The sequence below is a fragment of the Plectropomus leopardus genome, chromosome 18 (assembly GCF_008729295.1).
Source record: "Plectropomus leopardus isolate mb chromosome 18, YSFRI_Pleo_2.0, whole genome shotgun sequence".
NCBI classification, from domain to species: domain Eukaryota; kingdom Metazoa; phylum Chordata; class Actinopteri; order Perciformes; family Serranidae; genus Plectropomus; species Plectropomus leopardus.
Genome location: NC_056480.1, coordinates 29,399,207 through 29,425,228, shown reverse-complemented (window position 1 = coordinate 29,425,228; position 26,022 = coordinate 29,399,207). Strand labels below are relative to the sequence as shown.

General features: G+C 40.3%; 1 protein-coding gene across 1 annotated transcript; it reads left to right on the top strand.

Moving 5' to 3' along the window:
- Positions 1-9,825: 9,825 nt before the first annotated feature.
- LOC121958229 (homeobox protein MOX-2-like) lies at positions 9,826-25,595 on the top strand. Its single transcript, XM_042507100.1, has 3 exons — positions 9,826-10,368; positions 19,438-19,610; positions 24,975-25,595. Exons 1-3 carry the CDS (start codon positions 9,879-9,881, stop codon positions 25,200-25,202), a joined length of 891 nt encoding a protein of 296 aa, XP_042363034.1. The 5' UTR covers positions 9,826-9,878; the 3' UTR covers positions 25,203-25,595.
- The last annotated feature ends 427 nt before the right edge of the window (positions 25,596-26,022 follow it).

Sequence of the window (26,022 nt, the reverse complement as noted above, 5' to 3'; positions counted from 1 at the left end):
ACGTCACCCGGAAGAGCGCCGATGTTGACAGAGCAGCGCTCGGATGTCAGGATGTCAATAAGCTTGTTGTCAGTTCTGCGAAACGGTATTCCCCGGTCTGCAAAGGCGGCTGGCAATCGGGAGACCTCGCTGGAGCGTGGTGACGCCGCGCTCCACACGGCGCTCCAGCGCTCGTCGCTCGACATCGGGCCGCCGAGCCGGCAGAGTCGAGACAACGGCGGGAAGCCGCCACCATCCTCCGCTGCGATGGAGTAGGAGAACCGCAGCGGCGCAGGGCTGCACGGGGGCGACCGCGTCCTCGTCTTTCCGCTGAGGTGGCGGACCAGGAGATGCAGAGGAACCATCGGCCGAGCCGTACATCTGGATGGTGAGCAGAGAGAGGCCGGGTGGAACATGGACCATGGAGGCAACCGAGGGGCCGGCGGCCGGTTGCGCTGCCGAAGTCGGCGTCTCCGGCACGGATGCGGCAGAGAAGTTGTCGGCGTCGGACCCTGAGGACGCCTGCACGGCCAGATGGAGACGGCGAGGGCCATCGTCACGGCTTCGACCGAAGGTTATCATCCGATGGGGACAGAGAGACAGAATCCATAATAGGGGCGAGTGAGCGAACCGCAGCCGACTGAGAGCGAAACGCTACGTGGTGTGTCGGTACGCGCTCGTGCAGAATAACGAGAACGAAAGGGGGAGATCGGGTTAGGAGGGTATTTAAGCCGGAAGAGGTGCGGTTGAGGTGCGGTAGAGGTGTGGTCCTATTCCTGAAACTCTGCTATAAGCTTCACTTAAAATTCCCCTCCCCAGAATAATGAGAAAGTAATGAGATTTTAAAAAAGCCTATAGAAATGTTCTCTTGAAATAGTAAGAATGCACATATTATATTAAAACTGAGTGTCTCAGTAAATATCAACAAAATTTTGAATTAGAATGTCCCCAAACTATTAGAAAAGCAAGTTGAAAACAGCTCATTTTGAGGATAAGAGCATTTCTACAGAATATGTGGCTGACACAGATCAGGTTTTGATTGACACCTCCTCAGATCCCACCTTTGTCAACTGTCTGTTGTCTCCATGACGACAGCCATGGGGCAGAGCAGAGTCTGCGTGGTACAGCTCTATCTGTTCCAGCCATCTGACTCTGGCTGCATTCCTAAATCCAATCTGACGCTCTGCACTAAAATGAGAGAGCTGCTGTTAGAAGCCAGGGAGCATTCTGTTTCTCCATGAATTAATCACATTTCAGAGTCGCTCTGACACTCCCAGAGTGCACTGCTTTGGATAACTGAATGGTACGTTCCAACAGCGCTCCGACCAGTTTGTGCCAGAGTGCGCTCTAACGCTATAAGTGAGTGAGTGTTTCTGAACGCACCCTGTTGAAAGGAGAGTTGAGGGATTTCAGTTTGGCATGTTAAATTACTATCAACTGACAGCTGAATTTTTGATTGACTTTAATCAATTTAATCAAATTCAAACCAAAATCCAAATCAACCCAGCTTCAAGAAACTGTGAAAAACTTGGATTGAGGCTAATGTTATGCTTTTTATTATGCATGTAAGACCCTAAATTACATATTAAGAAAGTTGTTGGTGATTTGGGTTTCTAGAGGCTTTAAAGATTATGATGCAGAAGTATCATCTAATCTACGCACATCACTCGCAAATGTGCCACTGATTTTGTAGTATTCCATGGATATATGTATGTATATACATATACACACACACACACACACACACACACACACACACACAGAGCTCTAATCAGCTCTTTGAAAAAACAGTTCTCTCTTCTGAGGAGCCACAACACTGGACAACGCAGGCTCAGACTGATGAATGAGCAACATCCAGTGATGGAGTCTAACAAAGTACATTTAGTCAAGTACAGTCTTTAGTGCAATGTGAGGCACTGGCACTTAATTGAGTATTTGCATTTTCTGCTAATTTAAATTTCATGCAACTTCATTTAATCATAAACCCCTGATCCCCCTGATAAACTATAAAGATCTGCACACAGTTCCTGTGAGGTGTCAGACAGTATTTCTACATGTGATGCGTTCCAACCCCACAGCTGTGCATGTGGCAGGAAAAGTGCTGAGCAGATACCCTTTCTGGACATAACAAGGGTGTGATAATAGAAACTGCAGAACTTACAAGTGACAGACTCTATAGGATGCGGAACTGCAGATGGTCCAGCAGTTTGTGCAGACAGGATGGCCCAAATATGCAGTGAGGGTACCAGACAAGGTAAAAGCCTCCTACACCTCCAGACATTCTCTCACATTACCAGACCCCTGGTGTACAGTGATTGAATAGTGGTGCCACAACAGATAACGCCTGAGATTTTGTTACTCATTTATGATGGACACCGAGGTATTATGAAGTGCAGAGAAAGAGCTGAGTGTAGAGTGCGATGGCCCAGAATAAGCAGCGACATTCAGGAAATAGGAAACACCTGTAAACACTGCCAAGTCCAAACCCACTCAGAAAGGAGAACCCCTGATCAGTACTCCATTACCCAGTTGCACGTGGGAAAGAGTAGCGGCTGACGTATGCAAACTGAACAAACAGAACTGGTTGGTAGTTGTGGACTATTTTTCACGTTATATCGAGATAGTCTTCCTCAAAAATATGTCAGATGAGACCACAAGAGCTAAATTGAAAAACATCTTTGCCAGATGAAACTGCCCAAATGAACTGATCTTAGATAACATTCCCCAATTCTCTGGGAAAGTTATGCAGTTTTCTTAGAATATAATTTCAGACAATGAACAAGAAATAAGTTTAAAAAATACCAAAAATTACCAGAAAATAAGTGTAAAAAGTAAACAACAAACATAAAACTAAATCCAAAATGACCACATAAGCCACAGAAGGTCATTGCTGAAAAGGCTGGCTGTTCGCAGAGTGCAGTATCAAAGCATATTAATGGAAAGTTACTGGAAGGGAAAAGTGCGGCAGGAAAAGGTGTACAAGCAACAGAGATGAGGCTTGAGAGGATTATCAAGAAAGTTGATTCAAGAACTTAGGAGAGCTTCACAATGAGTGGACTGAGGCTGGTGTCGGTGCATAAAGAGCCACCACACAAAGACGTCTTTGGGAAAGGGGCTACAACAGTCACATTCTTAATGTCAAGCCACTCCTGAACGAGAGACAGGAGTGGCATAAAATATTTGACGCATTTAACGCATGCGCAGATGACCCGCTCCATGAATCCCATACTTCCACTCACTCAACTCACCGCATCCTTCTACAATGGAGCAAGAACAGGCTGGCCGTCTGAATGGGGAATTTTAAATTTTCAAAAGAACAAAGATGGAACTATAAATAAACAAATAGTAATTTGCACACACTGCAATAAGGAGTATCAGTTTCACCGAAGCTGTTCAAGCTTAAAGTATCATCTCAGTGCTAAGTATGCATTTGTTGGGGCTTCCAGTGCAACGCCTGGCTTGCGTCAGACCACCCTGAATGAACGCAGGCCATTAAGCAAGTCCTCCTCGGACAGATTAACCAACACAATTGCCAAATGGGTTGCAAAGGACTGTCGACCATTTAGCATCGTTGAAGACAAGGGCTTCGCCATTGTTTTGAAAGTTTTGTCCCTTGACACGTCCTCCAAGCCACCAACAAGAGGCACGATAATGACTAGAATCCACAAACTGTATGAAACTGAAAAAAAGAAAAAAGAAGCGGTTTTAGCTCAAGCGGAATATGTCGCCCTGACCGGAGACCACTGGACGTCAGTGAATAATGACAATTACCTGGGAGTAACTGCACATCAAATCACTGAAGCATGGGAACTGACGTCCTTTGCACTAACTATAATGAAAACAGAAGAACGTCACTTTGCGGAGGCATGTGCAGAACAGTTCCAAACTGTAGCACGTACGTGGGGAATTGAAGAAAAGGTTACAACAGTAGGGACTGACAGTGCACGCATTATGATCGCTGCGGCTCGTATTCTACCATTCGATCACATGCCCTGTATCGCTCACATCTTACAGAGAAGCATCACTGTGAGAGTCTCGCTGACAGCGGATTTGTCAGTCCGTTGGCCAAGTGTTGCAAAATTGTGGGCCATTTCAAGCAAAGCCCAGCAAACGTAGCGGAGCTGAATGCAGAGCAACTGTCACTTGGACCGAAGCAGGAGCCACTTACACAGGACGTTCCAACGCGGTGGAATTCCACGTTGGAAATGGTCAAGTGCTTGATCCGCAATCAAGCAGCAATAACAGCCACCCTGGATAAACAAAAGCAGAAACTTGTTATGCTGACGCCACCTGAATGGGACAAACTCCAGTGACTGGAGACCCTTCTAGAGCCCTGCCGGTAAGCCCGTCATCATAGTGTGACCATTCATTGTAGGCTGAAATTAAATTTATCAAATGACTATTAATGGTTAATCTATTATTAAATGTAACAACTTGTGTTCAAGTAATTTACTTGTCTTTCCTTTTTTCTCTCTCTCTCTCTCTCTCTCTCTCTCTCTCTCTCTCTCTCTGTCCCTCCTTGTGTGTGTGTGTGTGTGTGTGTGTGTGTGTGTGTGTGTTTATTCCACTGCAGATATTTAACAGGGATTCTGGGTGGGGAGGCCTATGTCTCCTGCTCTGTGGTACTACCTGCCCTCTGCCACTTGCGTTGTGTATGGAAGTCTCTGATGAGGACCCTGCATATGTGGTGAGATTTAGAGATTTAGACCTAGCCTCTCGCCAGGAACACACCAACAATGCATTGCTCAAGATTGCAACAGCCCTGGATCCACATTTTAAAGACTTAAAGAGTGTGCCCAAGAGAGAGAATCAGAATCAGAATCAGAATCAGAAAAAGATTTATTGCCAGGTATAGTTAACACAATACGAGGAATTTGTTCTGGTGGGTTGGTGCAACATAAATATAGAAAAAAAACAGATAAAATAGAAGATACAAATATAAAATATAAAATATAAAAAGTACGAGTCTAGCAGTGCAAAACAAAACAAGTAACACAAGTAACAGTGTAACAGTGCAAGAAACAGAACCATGGAATTAAAGTTATATACAAGAATGGTTGGAGTGCAAGATTGCTGGCATGCTGCGTGAAGAATCACCCAGAAGACCTCCACACACTTCTGAAGATGGGCCACCCAAGAAGAAAATGAGCCTTCTCCTGCAGATGGACTCAGATTCTGAATCAGAGGAAGTGGTACAGCCTGACAGAGCCATACAAAGGTACAGGGCAGAGCCCACCACTAGCATGGAGGACTGTCCCTTGCAGTGGTGGGCATCTCATGCAGGAGCCCATGGCAAGCTGGCCCTGCTGGCTCGCAAATATCTGACCACTCCTGCATCCTCAGTCCCATGTGAGAGGCTGTTCTCTGTTGCAGGTCACATTGTGAACAAGAAGAGGTCAGCCTTGCTCTCAGAAAATGTGGACAAGTTGGTTTGCCTCAGCAACTGGCTGAAGTATGAATACAAAAGAGGACCACATGTATGTGTAGGCCATGTTGTGTTAGCCATGTTCTTTTGGTCTGATAAAAAAGAAAACTGTATTGTCTGTTACAGAAAGAATGTTTGTCTTAATCTTATTTACATTGATGCTCTGCGTCAAAAATTAATGGAGCTCTTATTTGTCTTTGCCTGAGAGCATATAGTTTCTTTAAGCTGATTGATGAATCTAAAGTGTGTTCTGTGAACTGAAAAATGTATATGGATGAACCATAGTGCCTAGTGTAGGCTAGATTCAGATGATTAAAAACTACATTAAGTGACTGTTCAGTTGAGTACTGTTTTAAACCCTTTCAAACTATTGCAAACAGTTCAAGCTCTGTTCTGTTCCTCCTGTGGTTTTACTTATGTGTTAATAATAATAACACCATCCTACCACATTGGATTAGTTATAAATAAATAAACATACGTATGTTAAATGTATATATCTGCTTTCTGTCATTTATTTTTACATTCCCACAACAATATATTGTGTAACATGGCATATTTTGGACATAGTTCGAATGGTGATTAATCATGATTAATTCATTTTTAAACTGTGATTAATCTGATTAAAATTTGTAATCGTTTGACACAGCCCTAAGATATATATATATATATATATATATATATATATATATATATATATATATATATATATATATATGTATGTATGTATGTATAATTTTTTTCTGCAACACAATTGTAAATATATAATTAATAATATCTATATTCTTTTGGTCATTTCCCCCTGTTTTTTTGTTGTTATTTTTTTCATAATATCAAATAATTCCCTCAAACTCATTTTCAGATCATTCTATTGTCACCTTTTATGAATTATTTGCAATTCAGGACATTGCTTCACAAGTTGCTCATTATCTTTTTTGCTTTTTATTTGACAGAAATCAAACCATTTTTCTCAGGTTTCAGAGGTTTAAAAGCTGATGAAAGGCATCTGAATTCGACACTAGAAAACTGATTTTGATCAGTGTTAAAGGGTTAACTGGGGCTTCACAGATTTGTGACATGGCTGTAGCTCCCCCAGCCCAGGTGTAGCGATGTGCCTGTTAACTGCCTACATGGTACTGTGTCAGCATTAATCAGTAGAGTCTGAACAAACAATAAATATGTGGAATTGTTTGGCATGAAAAATAAAATGAAACACTGCTGGTTATTTTCTGTTTTAATCAAAAAATACTGGTGTGGTATTAACTTTCATCATCACTCCATATGGATTAAATCAAACTACACTGTAAAGCTGACACAGCCAGGTGAAGGGATGTCGTCTGCAGTTAAAAAAAAAAAAAATCTGAAAGGTACACCATCTAATGTTTCAGCACACACACACACACACACACACACACACACACACACACACCCTAATGATTACTGAGTAGTAGAGTATGAAGTGAACTCAACTGTGAAAAACTTCCTCCCCTTTGGGAGTTGTCAAATTAGAGGCTGGGTATTAGTCGCGCCTCGGGCAGCTGACACACAGCGAGGAGAAACACACACCTCTGAAGGGCCAGTCCAGTTGTGGCTAAGGCACAAATAAAACCATATGAGCAGTATTAATATGCACTGTGGGCCCACGCTGAAGGATTACTTTACAGAGCTACTAATTATCCTAATTTGTTAGGTAAACACAGTATTTTTGCTGCAGAACTTTTAACGTGACCACCGGATGTGGTGCATGTGCTTGGACTATCCCTGCAAGCATTTTTCTGCTGAAAAGATGTTTAAAGAATGACTGTGTGGTCACCAATAAAAGACACTCAAATGGGATCAGAAGTGAGCACTTTTCACCAGCTGATATTGATTGTATCCCATAATAATTTAACTGGGATTTACTGGTGAGATCTTTCATCCTTTACAATGTGCTAATTATAGCCGATCATTTTAGAGCCTAATTGAGAAACCACGTCTAAATTTCTTGGTTGAAAGCCTGTATTGCAAATCCAAATCCTGTCAAATATGGTCTAAATGTGAACATTCAGTCACATTTAGACCATATTGTGTACATAAGTACAACTGCTTTTATATTTAACCCTTTGAAACCTGAGGAATTTCAACTGATTTCTTTTAAAAACACTGGAAAAAATATTCAAATGCAGGTTAAGAGGATTTGACCAAAATACTAACTAAAAAGAAAGAGTAAAAAATACAAGAAATTTGTCCCAAAAAAATAGGGGGGAAACAAAGAAAAATGATTGTAAAAAGTAAAAAAACAACAACAACAACAATAGCAATAAAGAAAATGACCTGAAAAAGTAATTAGAAATAATGATAATTCTGTAAAATATATAATTATGATAATGATAAATCTAGTCTTTTTTTTTAATTTTTGCATTTTCCCTGATCTTTTCTAAAAATTATTTTCCAAATATACCAATTTGCAGATATGTTCTTGCCAAGTTGCTCATTGTCCTTTTCCCTGTGTTTTCTACACAACCAAAACCAATATGCTCAGATTTCAAAGGTTCAAAGGTACTTCATCTGAGATCTGAAAAAAAGAAAAGTGACGTTGATCCGGGTCACAAAGGGTTAAAATTTCTAACTATAGTAAGTGTAAGTGTTTCTGGCTATAGGATGACAAAAAACTAGCCAACCACCAGTACATACAAGTTACGTACATAGTCATACTAACACATTAACAGCTTCCACTTAAAGGACAAAGAAAAGCGTGTGTCACAGGCTGCAATAAATTTGTATTTATTAAGTAACCATTTACTACCTGAATAATTGGCAAATGCTTTTGGATCTATGTTTACAAACCAAAGATAATATATATATTTATGTTTATATTTATATTAATGTTTAAACTGATGACCAAAGCCATGCTGTTGTAACACATGCAAAACATGACCTGGCATCATCCTACTGGAATAAGCAGTGAGGTCCCTGACAGAGACCTCTGAATGGCTTTGTATGTTGCTCCAAAACCTGTATGTACCTTTCAGTATTAATGGTGTTGTTTCAAAAGTTACCCATGATGCTATGGGTGCTAACACAGCCCCATATGAGACCTTCTCTCAGGACATCACAAAGCATACAAGACACAGTGTTGGTTGTTTTCTATTATTATGACCAGCATTGGGTTCAATTCTGGCTTTATGGTGATTTGTAACAGCAGTTTCTATCAAAATGAATCCTCTATCTTTGGTTTATCATGCACCTCCTTCTTTAATCCAGACAGATGGTTAATCTGTCCTAACATGTGCATTTATTGATGTCCTGGCGTTTGTTGCCATGTGCATTTATTGCCTAAACATAACCATATTCAGCGTAATCCCACCATGTGCATTTGTTGACATCATGGTAGCAGCATCGCAGAACGTAAATACAGACGCAGAAGGATACTTAGAGTATAATATGTAGACTTAGAAGTCCACTGCAAAGTGGCAACATGTGATGACCTGGGATGAGAACATGTTGGATTTGCTGTTCGATCTGATTTGCAGACCTTGGTCCTTTTGAGAAGAAGTCACAGTTAAAGTCTTTTGGAGGTCAGGTCCACAGCAGTCAAGTTCAAGTCAAGTATTAATACTTTAAGTCTGAGACTTAAGTCTGATGAGGCAAAGTTATGTCTTCAGTGGATCTGCCGTGAAATGTTACCATGAATTCCTAATGTTGCTATTCAGTGGAAAATCCATCCACAGCACTGATCTAAGATATTTGAGTAGAACTTCAGAAAACCATCTATTAGTATTTAATCACTTGCAATATTTCAGCAAATTTACCAAATAATTTCAGAGTAAAGCTCATTGGATTTCCATCTAACGATCAACAGACTGTGAAAGCACAGTTTCTAAGTTCTGCAGCTCCACAGCCTAAAAAACAAAAGCTGATAAAACGCAGTCCCTAGAAAAGTTCCAGCAGGGTCAAATAGCTCAGCTCCAAAATAAATTGCCCACTTTTCTGAGGCAGTGCTATAGGAATGGTTCAGATTTATTGTGCGTTGCATTTTGGAGGATGATCACATGCATGTGGTCAGTAGCAGTGAGCCAGTGACCCAGCCCACCTCTCAGGTTACAGACTATATATAACACCCCCAGCCCTCCCTCCTCCCTCTCCAGCACAACTTCCCTGGAAGCTCCCTGTCCTTCTACACTGGTCCTGGCGTTCTCTGCTGTCATCTGAGATCCTCCTCCGCCTCTCACTGTTTACCCACCATCCGCCTGTCAGCCGTCTGCATGCTCAGGATTACCAGAGACCTTTTTTTCAATGCCACCATCTCTGCCTTCCTACAACAGGCTTTCTTTGGGAAGTTTGGGGGTCTGGAGGTCTAAACTGAGAGAGGCTGCAGAGAGGAGCTGGGATTTAGACGGCCGACATCCCTGACTCCTTTCTCCTTTCTTCTTTTAGCTGTTTTGGGAGTTTTGCTTGAGTCTGTGAGGCAGGAGTTGGGGTTCAGAGGACTCCCACCATGGATCACTCTTTGTTTGGTTGTCTGCGCAGCCCTCACGCCCCAGCCCAGGGCCTGCACCCTGTCATCACCCAGTCACCGCTGACCCTGCACGGCCGCAGCGACCACGACCACGTCTCCTACCTGGATGTACCCAGCTCCTCGCCCCCCTGCGGCTACTCTGGAGGAGAGGACAACGGAGTGTTCAGCAGTACAGCCCACCAAGACCACCTGCCACAGCAGCAGCACCCCCTCCACCCTCAGCACCCGCCTGGCTGGCCTGCACCAACGCAGATGCTCTCACCTAACACTCGGCATGGAGTCTGCCTACCACCGCTCGAGGCCACAGCCCCAGAACTGTACTCGGGGGGCCCCAACCTGTGTGGTACCAGCCCCGGCTGCGGCAGCGGTGACCCCATGGGGGCGTCGTGCGTGTCTGAGGAATATGGCCGGCAGAGTCTGTCTTCAGATGACTCGCACAGAAGGAGTAAAGGCAAGAATGATAGCTCAGGTAAGATCAGGAAGTCCATTATGTATTTAACTTTGAACAGTTACCCCAAAAAATGTATTTTTATATACAGATCAATTTTCACTACTGTGCAAAAATATGAGTCTCCTTACATAACCTGCTTCCTGAATGAAGTAAGATTTCCAATTTTACATCCTTATATATATGTATATATATATATATCATCTTAACAAGTTATCCAGCTTATTATTGAGTATATATAAACACTTCCTGTTTTTTATGCAAAGTTCTTGGTTTACTAGTAAGCAAAGCTTTCAGAAAAATGTAGTGAAATTAAAAGAAACATGGTGAAGTAAAGTGTAGAGTAGCATTAAAGGAACACATTCAAGTAAAGTACAAGCACCACAACTTTATGCTTAATGGTCTTAAGAGGAACAAATATTCATCTTAACAAGTTATCCAGCTTATTATTGAGTCCTAAATAATTATGTACCAATAACAAGACAAAAAGACAGCCAAAAAATTGCATAAATATTTTTCAAGAACTGATATCCCGTTAGTCATTCTTCATTTTTAAATATTCCTGAGACAGAAGCAACTAAATGATCTCAGTCCTGTTCTTGTTGTTGTACTTTATATTGTTGCTGAATTTGTTGTTGGGTTCTTTTAAAGTATAAAGTATAAATCTATTGTAAATCTTTTCAAGTATAGGATTAAATATTAAGATTAAATAGACAAGTGTCTTGTCTGATGACATTAGAGTTATTAATTGTAAAAGTGATGATGAAGACTGAAAATTGTTTTTAGTCAATTTAAATGTCATTGGAAAATAATAAACAAACAAAAATGTATGAAAATGTAGTGCCACTTTTGGTTATAATTCTCAATTCACTTGAAACTATAAATGTTACTGAGCACTTAAACCTTTATTTACATCCCAACGTTAACATCAGCTAAACTATATATGCTGAAGAATTTTTCAACATTAATAAACAGTGAGAGCCAATGCTCATTTTCCATATATTTTTTCTCCATGTTTAAGTGAATAGCAAATATGTTATTTTGGATCTAATGTATAATAGGCAACAGTGGAATTTATGTAGCATATAATACATGTTAATATACTGCTTATTAGTCAGTATGAGCTAGAATTCTGAGTAGTTTTCACTTTAAAAGCTGAGCAAATAGGCAAAGAGTAACTGAACAAGAAATGGCCCAAAAATGAGCCAAAATTAGTAAAAAACTGAAAAAAAGAAAGAGAAGGACAAAACAAAAACAGAGAAAATGACCCCAAGAAAGTACTAAAAATATGTATTTTTCTTTTCCCTTTGACATAATTTTAAATATATAATTAAGACAATTATAAATACAGTTCTCTGGACATTTTTTGACTTTTTGATGATGTCTAATCATCCCCCCAGATTATTTTCTTTGTCACCTTTTTTTAACAGGACAAGTTGCTTATTATGTTTTTTTCCTGTGGTTTGAGAGAAATCTAACCAATTTTCTGAGGATTTAGCGGTTTGCTCGCTAATAAAAGGCGTCTGAATGCAGCACAAGAAAAGCAATGCTGGCCTAAGAGTCAAAGGCTTAATGTAAACTTCCTCCAGATTGTTAAAATCCCCAAAATCCCAGACAAAACACAGAGGTCATGACCTGACTGTCTTCAACTGCGGCCCTGAACAAATTCATCCATGTTGTTGGTGGGATTCCCTGGTGAAATAGTTAGTGTGTGAAAGTGTAGGTGATGCATCAGCAGCATAAAACCTAACCTCCTGACATCAAATTTAAAGATCTGCACACATGTGCTTCCCATGAATGGTTAAAGGACACAAAAGAGCACATCATGTCCAGGATATATCCAGAAGATTTAGCAGGCACTGTATGTGTATCATTTAGCCCTGCTGACGAGCAGCGCTGAACTGTTGCCAAGTTGAGAACTTTCCGATTCCCCCGAGTTAACGTCCCGGCCAGGAGAAAAGGAGCTTTGACTGACAGATTGAACACTTCGAAAGGATACAGTGAAGCTGCCAGCGGCCTAACCCAAATCCAATTTCCTAGCTCTAACTTCATTGGCACTCAGAGAAGCCACAGCACTTTTATTAGTTTTTTCTGGACTTGATGTTTAAAAAAGGAACTAGTGATGATGAAATATACATAGTTATTGACCTGCAGAGATCAGGCTGTGTGGCTGGTGAAGCTGGAAAAATACTTTTCATATTTATCAACTGCGCTGAGTTCAACTGTCGGAATGACTAAAAACACACATCCTTTTAAATGAAAAAAAAAGAAACTTAGTAGAATGTGATCTTAAGTCATTAATGACACTGAATCAAAAATAATATGACAAAAGGCTAGAAACATGCCAGTGGCCAGTGTCTTTGTTGAATTCATTGGGTGTCTGTAGTGTCACATTACTGCTCAGACAGCGTCTCTTTCCTGGCACATTGTGGTTTGTCAGCACATCCCACATTTACACAGCTAATGAAATGTCAGCTGGATTTATGCACTGAGGACTGGAGAACACAGTAGAAATTATTATTCAGTGTTTTTTCTCGATGAAGGATTACTTTCAAAACGCTCCATTCATTTTCACCATTCACTGACCACAAATACATAAAAGGGCTACTTGAAATATGCCTTTAGTGACAGACAATATGAGCAGGGAAAATATGATTTCACCATTAAAGCACGAACAATTGGGGGAAAGCTTAGTGTTTATATGCATGAGTATTGTCGAGGAGGAGTAAAAAGTGCCTCTTAAAACTCATATTAACATGTGGCTTTTCCCTTTATTCTGAAAGATCCCAATAACTAGGACCATATTCCACATTTATGTTCAGATATAATATAGTTTTATTCCAACAGCTATTGGCTATCACTTCAATCAGTAAATATTATTAGACTGTACTCATCAACTTAATTGCAAAAATTTTACAGCTCTATTAGAAGTAGTATTGGATGATTCAGCCAAACATGAATGACATTTTTGTCTTTCCTATAAATTCATGAGACCAAACTAATAGGTATAACATTAGATAGTAAATTATCTTGGTCTATGCATATTAATAAATTGGTAAACCCTTTGAAACATGGATACCAAGATAACAATTTTCATGTGCTGTGTTCAGATGCCCTTTATTAGCAATAAAACCTTTGAAACATGGGCAAATGTATTCGTTTGATATCTTTCAAAAACATGGTAAAAAGGCAATCAGCAACTTGGGTAGAAATATAATTAAAATATAAAAAAAAAGAGTAAAAGATGATAAGAAAATGGCCTGAAAAAATAGCTTTAAAGAGGGAACAGAGAATCATTAGAACATATGAAATAACTAGGATAAAATATTTTAAAAAGTCTATTTGTCTATCTTTTTATTTTACATTTTATTTAATTCCTGTTTCTGTTTTTTTACAATTATTTTTCCACCTTTTTAGTAACATATCACTAATTTGTGGACCATTTCTTGTTAAGTTGCTCATTGCTCTCTTCTCATGTTGTTGAAAGAAACCAAGCCAATTTGCTCAGGTCTTAAAGTATGAATAAGATGAAAAGAGGCCTCTCAGTTAGTAGGAAATATTTTAAATTTTTACCCCAGAAAATCATATCTTGTCTACAAATCATCAGAGCACTTGTTTTAGCTCATCTGGACTATTACTCAGTGATTTTGTCCAGTGCTTCTGTAAACCAGATTAAGAAATTGCAGATCGCACAGATTAAAGCAGCACATTGTGCCCTTCGATGCACATACAGAACTAATGTTAACAGAAAGACTGGTTACCCTGGCTGAAGGTAAAATAGCAATTTATTGCCTCTTTGCTGAACTTTATAAGAAACATTTCTGTTTCATATTGTCAAGAGTACTATATAGATAACTATGTCTGAGCTCAAATGTGCATAATTATCATACCAGGAATGCAACTGGAGGTGGGGTCACGGGATGTTTTTTTTTTGTGAGTATGTACAGTAATGTGCTTGGTGTTGACTGCAGGAGGAATAGCTGTTGCTAATGGGGATCCTAATAAGTGAAATGTAATGAAATGAAATTCCTACAGCATGGATTAGATTTAAGGAAAGATTGTGGCTGAGGCAAATACAGATGGCTAAGGTGTGGTTAAACACTTAAGCACTGGAAAAAATTGTGATTACAGTTAAAAGAAAAGCAAATATTTAAGGTAGCCTGTGGAATTTTGACCACTAAAAGGGCCATGGAGCCATGTTTTGATGTTGATGAGCCATTTGTTTGTATCTTGTGCATATGCACAAAGAAACACATGCATATTCCTGTAAATGGTTTCCACTGTTAATACATGGTGGTAACACACTAAGAAAAGTATGCATCAACAAAAGGCAGGAAGAGGTGAAATCACAGATCTAAGCAATGCAGGTTTAAATTTTAAAATTGCAATTTTTTCCTGGGAAGTAAATACATTCACAGCAGGTTTGTTTGAGGATAAACACAATGCTTTTTGGTCAGAAACACTGAATGCAAACAAAACGTCCTGAAAAAAAAAGAAAAAGAATAAAAAAGAAAAGAAAAATCTTTTTTTTTAAAAAAGTAAAAACATCAACAAGCAAACAAATAACCCAAAACAAAATAATAAATAAATATAGATAAAATAGTTAATAATAATAAATAATGGTAATTATAAGTTTAGCTTTCTGCAGATTTCCCCTTACTTAGTTATTATTTTCTACAATTTTTTCCCTCTCTCTCCCCCTTTTGAAAAAGTAATTTTCAGGTTGTTTTATTTTCCTAATTCCTTGCAATGTGTGAGACATCTCATGCCAAGTTGGTCATTTTTAGCCATGTTTTCGAAAGAAATCACAACTATTTGCTCAGGTATAAAAAGGTTTAAATGCATGTGAAAGCAGTCTGAACGCAGCACAAAAAAACTGACGTAATTCCTGGTTTCAGAGGGTTGACTATCAGACTGTGACGTGAATGTAAATGCCTCCTGCGTAAACCTGACCTACACTGACAATAAATTGTGGCACTGGATGTAAATCTGTGTTGCATATGTGTCCGGCGTCGGTGTAAATAATAATATAATAATAATAATACATTTTATTTATAGGCACCTTTCTCGACACTCAAGGTCACCTCTTATTCAATGACAAAACAAACACAGCAATAAAATTGATGTTAAAACAATAAAATTAAACAGTGCAATGTGGTCAGTGGGAATATGTGAGTGTGAACAGGTTGAGTTTTTAGTTTGGATTTGAAGTGTGGGAGGGAGTCAGTGTTGTGGAGGTCAGGAGGGAGTGAGTTCCAGAGTCGGGGAGCGGAGCTGCTGAATGCTCTGCTCCCCATTGTGAAAAGACGGGCAGAAGGGACTGTGATGTGGATGGAAGAGGAGGATCTGAGTGGCGGGCAGGAGTGGCAATGTGGAGGAGATCTGAAAGATATGGAGGTGCGAGGTTGTGGATGGCTAAATCTTATAGATATTGGGCTGGATCTTGGGACATTTCTACAAAGTTGTTAGACAAGGCAAAAAAGCAGTACAATAATCAGACAAATGGTTAAATAACTGCAAGTTTAACAAATTTGAAGTTAACTTATAAAGTGCAACAGTAAAATTACTGAGTTATCGGTGTCTGTTGGAGACACAAGTTACAGTTTACAGACCCACTTGCAGACCTGTTTCGATTTTATTTAGCACACTTCATGTAGCTGGAGGCTCAGTTTTCATGTTCAGTAATTGATTTTTGATGCATACACGTGGGCAGGGCTTGACATCAGCGCAAGCCAAATTGCCAAATGTGGGTAGAATATGATAGCGGCAAGTAACACAGTGGCGCTTACTAATCACTTTGGTCAGCCCGGTCTCATTCTGAAGTCGTCAAATTCCACCACTTGGTCAGTGATTTTCATGTCATACAGGCACCATCATTGTCTAACGCTGCTGAACAACAACATAAGACACAACACGACTTAAGGAGCTGGAAAGTCCTAATAGCGTGGGAGGGAAGGATAGTGGATGGGTCCCACAAACACTAGACTTTCAGCCTGTAGGTAGCTGTTTGTTTCCTGTATGAATGTGGAGAAAAAACATGTTTTTTTGGGGTTTTTTTTTTTCCAAACCTAACCATCTACTTTTGTTGCACAAGGAAATAAATGTAAATATGAGGTGTTTTAGTGACTTTTTTGGTTTATTTTGAAAATGACTGTATGCATCTAACCAGCAGAAACTGTACATTTCCTGTGTAAGTGTATTTTGAAAAGACACATTGGATTTGACTGGTGTTAATTGACACGTTGTCCAAAAACTTCAACAACAGATGCAGGAGGATACCTAGCGCCTCATATGTAGACAGTATATGTCCACTGCGTATGTGGCGATATGTGACTAGATGAAAGTGAGAATGTGTTGCTTTGGTAGGTGGTATCTGTATGCTGGATATACCAACACATTCTCATCCCAACTCCTCACATTGTGCCGCTCTGTCAGGACCTGTTGTATCTACTTCTGATATTTTAGGTATCCTTCTGCATCAGATTTTTACACTTCAGGATGCCGTTACCGTGATGTTAACAACTGCACATGGTGGGATGAAGCAGCACGATCCTTCTGTTTACACAACAACGCGGACTGTCACGATGGTTAGGTGTGGGCAACAAAGTCACAGATGGTAAGTTTTAGGCAAAAGAGGCACATGGTAAGGTGTAGAAATAAAAACAAACACACATCCTCACAGGAAGCAGGCTCCTGACTCCCATTTGTGGGATCATCCTCCTCCCCATCCGCCCTATAAGAGCACTTGCACTCCTTATATTATGTAGCAACCAGCAGCATTATTACATGATGCTGTCCTTCAGTGTTTCACCCAGTGCCCTCCGGTTTTCCATCAGCATATGATAATAACACCACCTGTTCTGTCTGAGCACGTTCTCATCTGTTGGCTTAAGGCATCATGTTGGTATGCTGAAAGCACTGAGAGAGCATTACTATTTGACGAGTTCCGAGTGAGAAGTAAGGCTGAATATACACAAACATCTCTTGGTCCCATCCAGGAAGCATCTCACTTCTTCTTCTTCTCCTTTCAGTTAATATACTAAAAGGAACATCAAAACATTACCAGCAAACAATTTGTGTTTTTGCAACTTCACCATAGAGGATTTAATGTTTGCTACATCGTTGGTAATATCTTCTGCTTTACATTTGACAAACAGCTCTGCGTCCAGTTTATGTTCATCTTTGCCCTTCAGTGGACAGCAGCCTTCAGTGCTGATAGGCTGTTACCTGTGATGTGTAGCTAATCAAGTGGTGCTGTGGGCAGGACACTGCATGAAGCTACAGATTGGACAGTTGGCAGCATCAAGCCAAAGTAACACACTGTTCAATTACATTATTTTAGAGGCTGTCAGATTAAAAATAAAAAAATAAAAAGATTCCAATAATGGTAAAATGCCAGCAGCTGATAATTGGCCTAGCTGATTGTTGGCCAGGATGATGATAATCAGTCTATCCCATAGGATACAGATGCACAGATTTTGACACTTACCTAGAAAAATGCATTTCATACAAAAGAAGCTTTGCACGCATTGTTGTTGTAGGTTAAGAGATGATATTGTTCTATATTTTCTGTAGTCTTGATTTGGGTATTTACAGAGGTCATTTACACTAAAAATGGTTTTAAATGTAGGTCTGCAAGTACATTGTAGCATACCATAATCAACTTTGATCATATAAAGAATATTTTCCTAACAACAAATTGTGGCTGGTGAAAATGCTGAATGGCTAATAATGTTGTAAAACCACAAGCCATAGTGGCTGCTGAGCAAAAAACTTCAAAAAAATGTCAAGCCCTGCACATAGTGGTTTAGCATTTGAATGTGGGGCCCATATGGGTATTAATTGGGCTGGAAAATGGGCCCTATACATGAATGCATTAAAGATATCCATGAAGGTGGAGCCTCATGCATTACTATGAGAGCTGCTCATGGATGCATAACAGTAGCCTACACAATACCTGTATCTATTGGCCAGTGAGGTATGCCTACTAGAGACTTACATTAGCCGAGTGTGGTCAAGTGTACCTCACAGGGTAACTTCTGCCAGCAGAGCGACTGATTTCCAGTTTAGCGCTTCACTAGCTTGAATGGTGGTCTGAAAAATTTTCTCTTGTGGCTCTTTTAGATTTTCCAAATGTTATAGAACCTGGGTGGCTTAAATCTAGATGTTGAAATGAATCGTTTTGTGGGACTTTTGATGCTCACAAAAAAATTCCACTGATTTACAGACATCCCTTTCCCAATATAAGTCAGTGGGGGAAAGCCTCTCTGGGCCTGTGGGCATCACATGACTGACCTGGACAATGCAATTCCACTTTCTGCCACTGTGTAAAATTTGCATCAGAGCCTGGCACACATCCTGGGGGAGAGAGTCCTTGGGTTCCATACTGGCCCCATGCCAATTGCCCACATGCCCACACGGCTGGGTTTACCCATGTGGGCCTCACATGGGTTATGCTCATGCTACCTGTGTACCTGTGTGGGTAAGGATCCAAAATGGGCATCTTATCTGGGGCCTAATTGGATAAACCCAACCATGTGAATAATTGTCATGGGGCCATTATGGAACCCATGGACAATCACATGTAGGGCCCATTTTTCAGCCCATTTATTACCCACATGGGCCCCTCATCCAAATGTTGGCTGAAGCAGTGACTTCAGTTATTGTAGCCAATCAAAATAATGCTCAAAAGTACAAAAATAGAGCCTAGTTATGATAAACTTGGATTTTGCTGTATATTTATTTTCTCTGAAAAAGCTTTGCATCTCCTGATTTTTGTATCATTTGAACTGTGCTAAAATGAGAACATTAATCCAAAACAATAGTGTGACGAAAGAGTTTTAGTTTTCACTGACGATACAACACAAACTTCCTGCTTGGGTGGAATATAACATGATGCAACACAAAGATCTCCACAATAAAAGCTGATTGGCACTCCTAATCATCTCGCTTTCATTTTATTTTTGTTTCAGACAGGCCCCTGCAGTTTGTCAAACCCCTCTAATTTTTTTTCAACCCCCTTTTTGTTCTTCCTCCTCTCTCTTTTGGAGACTCAGCTGTGGTTGGAAAATGTTCTGTTTTTCATTTCAGAGTCCCAAGACGGGAGCTGTAAGTCAGACATGAACAGCAAGCCCAGGAAGGAGCGCACAGCCTTCACCAAAGAACAGATCCGGGAACTGGAGTCCGAGTTTGCACACCACAACTATTTGACCAGACTGAGACGCTACGAAATAGCTGTCAACCTCGACCTCACGGAACGACAAGTACGGTACCTGCTGACTGACGGTGATTCATTGTGAGGGCAGAGAACGAGGGAACAGGAGCAGAGTGATAAATTGTCATCAAAGCTTTCCCAGCTATTGTGCTCCAAGTCATGGAATACAATTAAAGAGGGATTAAATGGGCCATGACTTTTATTAACATCCTGCGGCAGCCATTAGCTATTGCAACAAAATCAGCAGGTTTCACTGATAGTCACTTGAGTCATAGTTTGACCCTACTTATTTGAGTAGAGATCCAACAGAAACATCCAGGAAGGTCATTAATCATCACTGTAATGCTGTCGTCATGTTTTGTCTTTAAAGACATCCCAGCTAGCAGAGAATGTTCCCACAACATTGGCTAACGTTACCTACAAGTTACAATAATGTTTAAAAAAACATTTTAATCTAATCTTCAACATTCTGAGGATGTTTTGATGGTGTTGAGAGGTAACAGATCATAGAATGTTCTTTTTATAAAACGTTCCCACAATGTTATATGAGAACAAAGGAGGAACATTTTCAAAGCAACATTCAAAACATGTTATTAAGGATTGAGATTACAGAACTTTTTTTTATGAAAATGTAATGGAATGTAATATGTTAACAACAACAACAACAAAAAGAAAACACATTTAACATTTTTTAATGTTCATCAAGTAAGTTACCTTAACTTTAAGTGCCATTTAAAACGTTACTAAAACATTTCATTGCTTGCATTGTACCATTCTCAGATTTTTTTTAGAACCACAACTTGCTAGCTGGAAAGGGTTTGGGACTTTTAGTCTAAGAAAATGTGTTATGATGCTCCTTAGTGGTGAAAAAGGGAGCAGTACTTTGACTCTGATACAAGGTAAAGTCGTAAACTTTTTTTTTTTTTTAATTTGAGTGCTGTTAACTCATTGAGTGTCAGCCCTATTATATAATGGAAAGTGGCTTGTGTGGCCAGTTTGAGTCATGACCCATAATATTTTGTACAAAGACTCTGAAAACACCAAACAGCTCAAATGAAAGAAGAAACTCCCTTTTTCATCATGGAAAAAAAAATGTTTGTTTGCACCTTGTTCCATTCTTGATTTATCTGAAGTTGAATACAGGCCAGTTTCATTCAACTGGCCACTTGACCCTCTCCGTTTTTTGGGGGGCCAATATTGAATTGATGTAGCTTCATTGCTGTGGTTTCGAATCACCTCCGTACAGATCACTCTGCTCTCCAATCCCAACTACTCCAGTTCATTTTTTGATCTACCATCTTTTGTACTACAACTACGAATCCCAGCTGCCCCAAAATTACACACAGGGAGCTTGAGAGCGCCCCCTTGTGCCAGCCGCCAAAAACACACTTTGAGGTATATATACGTCAGTGGCACTCAATGACTTAAATGCATCAGTTGTGTCAAAGAGAAGTCCTACATTTTGGAAAATTGCTGTGTTATCCAAGGTCAGATGAAATAACAAATAATCATTTCATCTGTGTGTGTTCAGTATAGACATGGTCTGGGATGTATTTAGCTTAGCACAAAGTCAAAGGACAGTGTCAGAACGGGTGTTGCCACTAAAAGAATAAGGAAATGGCACACTGATTGAAACCGAATTGAATATTACGTGTTACAGTGTCAGACTGCGCGCTGCCACAATGACAAAATTGTCCTTGACTGCAGCGCAGTCTTCAACAGTCCTGTTTAGACGTACATCCCGACTGGAGCTGAGGAGGGGAGAGGAAGGTTGTGCTGAATAGATCCAAAAGGAGCTGATCAGTGAGTAAAGCTTCAGAGAAAGATGGTCCTTTCTGCTGTGTGACCATGTCTTGGCGTACTGTTTTGCAACATGTTCTTTAACATGTATTTAGGCCTACATAATTTTTGGGCTGGGCTGCAACAACAGGGTAGTGCAGCACTGTAAGTCTGTGAATGGTTGGTCACCTCTGTTTCAAATTACAAGTCCTTGTTACAAAGTAAAAGTTTACTAGCATTTCATAAATGGTCCAGTCCTATACTAGGTTTTAAGGTGGGACCCCGCTAAAACTTCAGTGTTTAAACCATTAATGCATAGCAGTGGTAAATTGTGCTTGTGCATTCAGTTTAGCAGAGTTCAAATGCTTACCCAGGTGTACGACTGTTTTGGGTGTGAGACTGTTTATGCCTCAGCTGTGCTCTCTGCAGGGATGGTTGCACAGACCTGAACTGCAGAATGGTAATGAGGAAATGTTTGGATCTTTAACACAGGATTCATGCAGGGTTCTCCTTATGGCCCATCCACATCAGCATCTTTAGACATGGTGGATTTGTACAGACAGGCAAAAAGCCATCATACATGACCCACACTGGGCGTGATGCCATTTGGGCCCTTGGACACTTGCGACCCTTGCAGATGTGACAAGCATAAATAAAACCTTATAAACATTTATACTAAGGTTTGTCATCCTAATGCTCTGATTCTATGTGTCACAGTCCAAATGGTTTTCTTAATGCTCACAAAGACAATTTGTATGAAATTAGCAGTACTAACTAATGTGGACACCGACACAGCCTGCTGCTGGTTCATTTTGAGGGTTAAAAGTGTTTGGAAGCAGCTATATGAGCAGTCATTGTGAAAAAAGTCTGCTTTGGACTATTTTCAGCCTTAAATACCTTCACTTTGTCAGTGCTTGCAGGTTAGGGTTAGGGTTAAAAAGGCACCTTGGAACGCTGACGACATGGAATGCTGCTGGATGGCATCAGCTAAGAACGCGGCCAGACAGAACCAATGGCATTGCTGATATCCATTAAGGGATGGTCGGACAGCACAAGGTGATCTACGTGATGCCTGCACAGGCGGCGTCACTTATATTACAACATAATATAAGGAGCCTGAGTGTGCCTATAGAGCAGGAAGGAGGGGCAGCATGGGTCCAACAAACAACAGACTTTCATGTGTGAGTTTGGTCTTCGCTTCACATTTGAATTTGATGGGGGGGGGGGGGGGGGGGTTTCTACACCTTACCATGTGCCTCTTATGCCTAAACATACCCATCCGTGACTTTGTTGCCCAATCACAACCATCCGTCCCAGTGTGTGCATTTATTGACGTTCCATTGCTGGTTGTCATGTGCTGTTGTTGTCTAAACATAACCACATGCAGCTTCATCCCACCATGTGCATTTGCTGACATCATGGTAGCATCATCTTGGAGCATAAACAGCTGATGCAGAATGATACTTAAAATGTCATAAGCAGACACGGATGACAAAGCGAAGAGCCATGTGATGAGTTGGGATGAGAATGTGTTGGTATTTCTGGTTTTCTGTAAATAGACCATCTGTTCACTGTATTTAAAACAATAGAACTGAAAGGGCCATACCAGTCTTTTGGTCAGTCATTGTGCTGAGACGGTCCTGATGCTACTTTACTCATTAACAAGGTGGTTAACAGGAGGTAACTTGTCGACTAAACACACAAAACAACACTAAACATTTTTCAAAGCCAGGTAGTTTAATATTTTTTATCTGAAAGGAAACCATGGTTTCCATTCATTTATGTGCGATACTAAAATTAAAGTGTGGTCTATCTATGTCATTTTTGGCTCTTATTTTAAAACATAAAGGAACTGGCAGCACCAACAGTTTTCATCCCAAATTGTCACATATTTGTCAGTGGACTTCTGCCGTCCAGCAACGTCACATGGATGCAACAGGTTCTGTCCAGCTGCCTTCTTAACTGATGCCATAGTCCGCGTATCATGCTGCCGCGAATTGTTGTGTCCAACTGTGCTCTCAGCTGACTCTGTCCAGTGGCGTATCATGCAGACCCAAAAGGTGGCTTTTGGTGTTAGGATCTCATGCTGCAATGATTGTTTAAATGAAATGCAGAAATGAAGTCAAACTTTAGTTCTCAGTGACAGATTATCTGAAGTTTTAGTCACTTTAGTATTCAGCCGGCTGGATTTGTACAGAAGAATCTTTTTAAGAGAAGCTTAAACCTAAGATCAGTCACTTCCTATGAGTGGGAACAATTGGCTTCTACTGTCTTGGAGGAATAAAATGCCTGAAAAATGTTTGCTTTGTGTGTAAATCTTTATACTCTAGCTTTACATTATCCTGTGAATGTCTTTGTATGGGTCTAAAGATAGTCCAGCACCTCTTTCCAACAACAACCCTGCAGTCTCAGCACTCCCATGAGCACAGAGCATTTGGAGGTCTGTTGGCTCAAACCAATCAGTGTTTTGGCTCACGCCACAGCCAGGACAACTCACCCAGGATTTAGGTCTTCCTGTCTGGAGCCAGGTCCCTCAACACTCCCCCTCACATTGGCTGCTGCTGCAAATGTCCCCAGTAGTATTCCAATAAATCTGTGCATGAGAGGGTTATTTCTGGATCCTTAACATCTTAACTGTTATGTTAAACCTCCTGCTTCCCACCTACTGTACAGATTTATAACTCATGGCAGATTTGGTTCTTTCTTTAATAGCAGTATCAAAATACACATGGCCTCTCCACAGCCAAACATTAAAGCTGAGAAAATCAGTAACAATGATCAATTCAATATACTAACTTTATTAAAAGCATTTTAATAAAAACATGTTAGTGTCTTTCAGCTCACAGTTTTACTGTTTTGGTCCAGTCTCACCACTAAACTGTTTTCAGCAACAACAAACAGCTGTTTGTAGCAAAAGGCTCGGATAAACCCACTGAACACTATTTGCGAACACCTAGCAGCTAAAAGATAAAGTTAGCAACTCATTGGTAATTGATAAATGACAAATATTTTTTTAGTTTTTAAACAAAAAAAGTGTGAATTTAAACAATAAAATATAATAGATTTATTTATATTTATTTATTTAACTGATGTTAACTGGAAAGGAGCTGGTCTAGGAGGAGGCTGTACTGAGCAGGTAGAGCAGGTCATCAATTAATTGGAAGGTCGAGGATTTGATCCCCGGCTCCTCCAGCCTGCATCTTAAAGTATCCTTTTGGATTTTTGTGTGGTTGTTTTAGCGTACAGTATTCTGTAGTGCCTACTGAGGGGGAAAAGTTGGAACAGGTTGTGTTCAGGGTGTGACGCTTTGCAGCGTTACCTGCCTGTTTCCTGACTCGGACGGTGTAAAAGTTCTCCGTAGAGGGCAGGTTTGCACCACTTATTCTCTCTGCAGTCCTTACTGTCTCTTGTAGTCTCTTCCTGTCCTGTCTGGTGACTGATCCAAATCACACAGTGATGAATGTTCAGAGAACAGGCTGGATTATTGCAGTGTAGGACTGTATCAGCAGCTCCTTAGACAGGTTGAAATTCTTGAGCTGCACTGACATGTTCAAAGCTCCTTTCAACCTGCTTTGCACTGTAGAAGGTGAAGAACCATAACAATCATGTGCTCCTGCTCTGTGTTTCCTCTCAGGTGAAGGTATGGTTCCAGAACAGGAGGATGAAGTGGAAGCGTGTGAAGGGAGGCCAGCAGGGGGCAGCAGCACGAGAAAAGGAGCTGGTGAATGTGAAAAAAGGGACGTTACTGCCGTCTGAGTTTTCAGAGATAGTAGGACTGAAGTGCTCTGCTGGCTCACCGAGACCGACGCCTGAGGAGGACAGCCACGACAGTGACCAGAGCTCAGAGAATCCTCACCTATGACCTTTCCATGGACAGAAATAAGGAAAAATTGGTGAGACATTAAAAGAATAAATGTATGCAGCTTGCTGTGAGCAAAGCCAACAGACATTTAATGAGATTCAGAGAACATTCCAGAGATGCTTTGCATTGATGAAAGGCTTTTATTTTGCACTGTTAATAACATGTGTCAGTCAAATTCTACTGTACTTCTTTTAGCAATCAATACAATAGGTTTATGTTGTGTGTACAACAAATGGAACTGAAGGAACTCTTGCTCATGCTTTTGAATTTCAATAATTTATCCAAATCACAGAGGTCAGAAACTGTAGCAACCATTACCACAAACTTCTCAAGTTATTTTCTCATCCTAAAATAATGTAGCTGGTAAACATGTCTTTATCCTCTTGCTCTGCTAAACTTCCAATGCAAATAAATCAGAAAAATCAAAATAATGTCTTGGTGACGATTGCTTAATATGAATACATTCAGGAGCAGACTACCATTAAGCTAAGGCAATTGGAGCCACTCAAAGCTATAGATTTATTCTGATTTTTAGATATGAAGAACATGAAATGATGGTATTGTCACTTCAGCATTACTGGTCACTTATTCTCCTCTGCATGCCCAGTCACCCAGCTCCCATTCAGTAATTTTCCATTAACCCTGCTTTGCTGTTATTCAGCATCAGTCATGCCCACTTCATCAAGGCAACTCAGATCACCTGTTCATAATTACACACAACCAGTATAGTATATACCACAGCCTCACAGTCACTCTTTGCCACACTGTTATTTGCCATTTCAATGCAAGACTTTCCAGCCTTATTCAATCAGACTGTATC

Excerpts from the sequence above, each read along its gene's own strand:
- LOC121958229 (XM_042507100.1), top strand. The coding sequence starts at position 9,879 with ATGGATCACTCTTTGTTTGGTTGTCTGCGCAGCCCTCACGCCCCAGCC. Across the intron at positions 10,369-19,437 it reads AGGCAAGAATGATAGCTCAG|AGTCCCAAGACGGGAGCTGT; the intron begins GTAAGATCAGGA and ends TTTTCATTTCAG. Across the intron at positions 19,611-24,974 it reads TCGACCTCACGGAACGACAA|GTGAAGGTATGGTTCCAGAA; the intron begins GTACGGTACCTG and ends GTTTCCTCTCAG.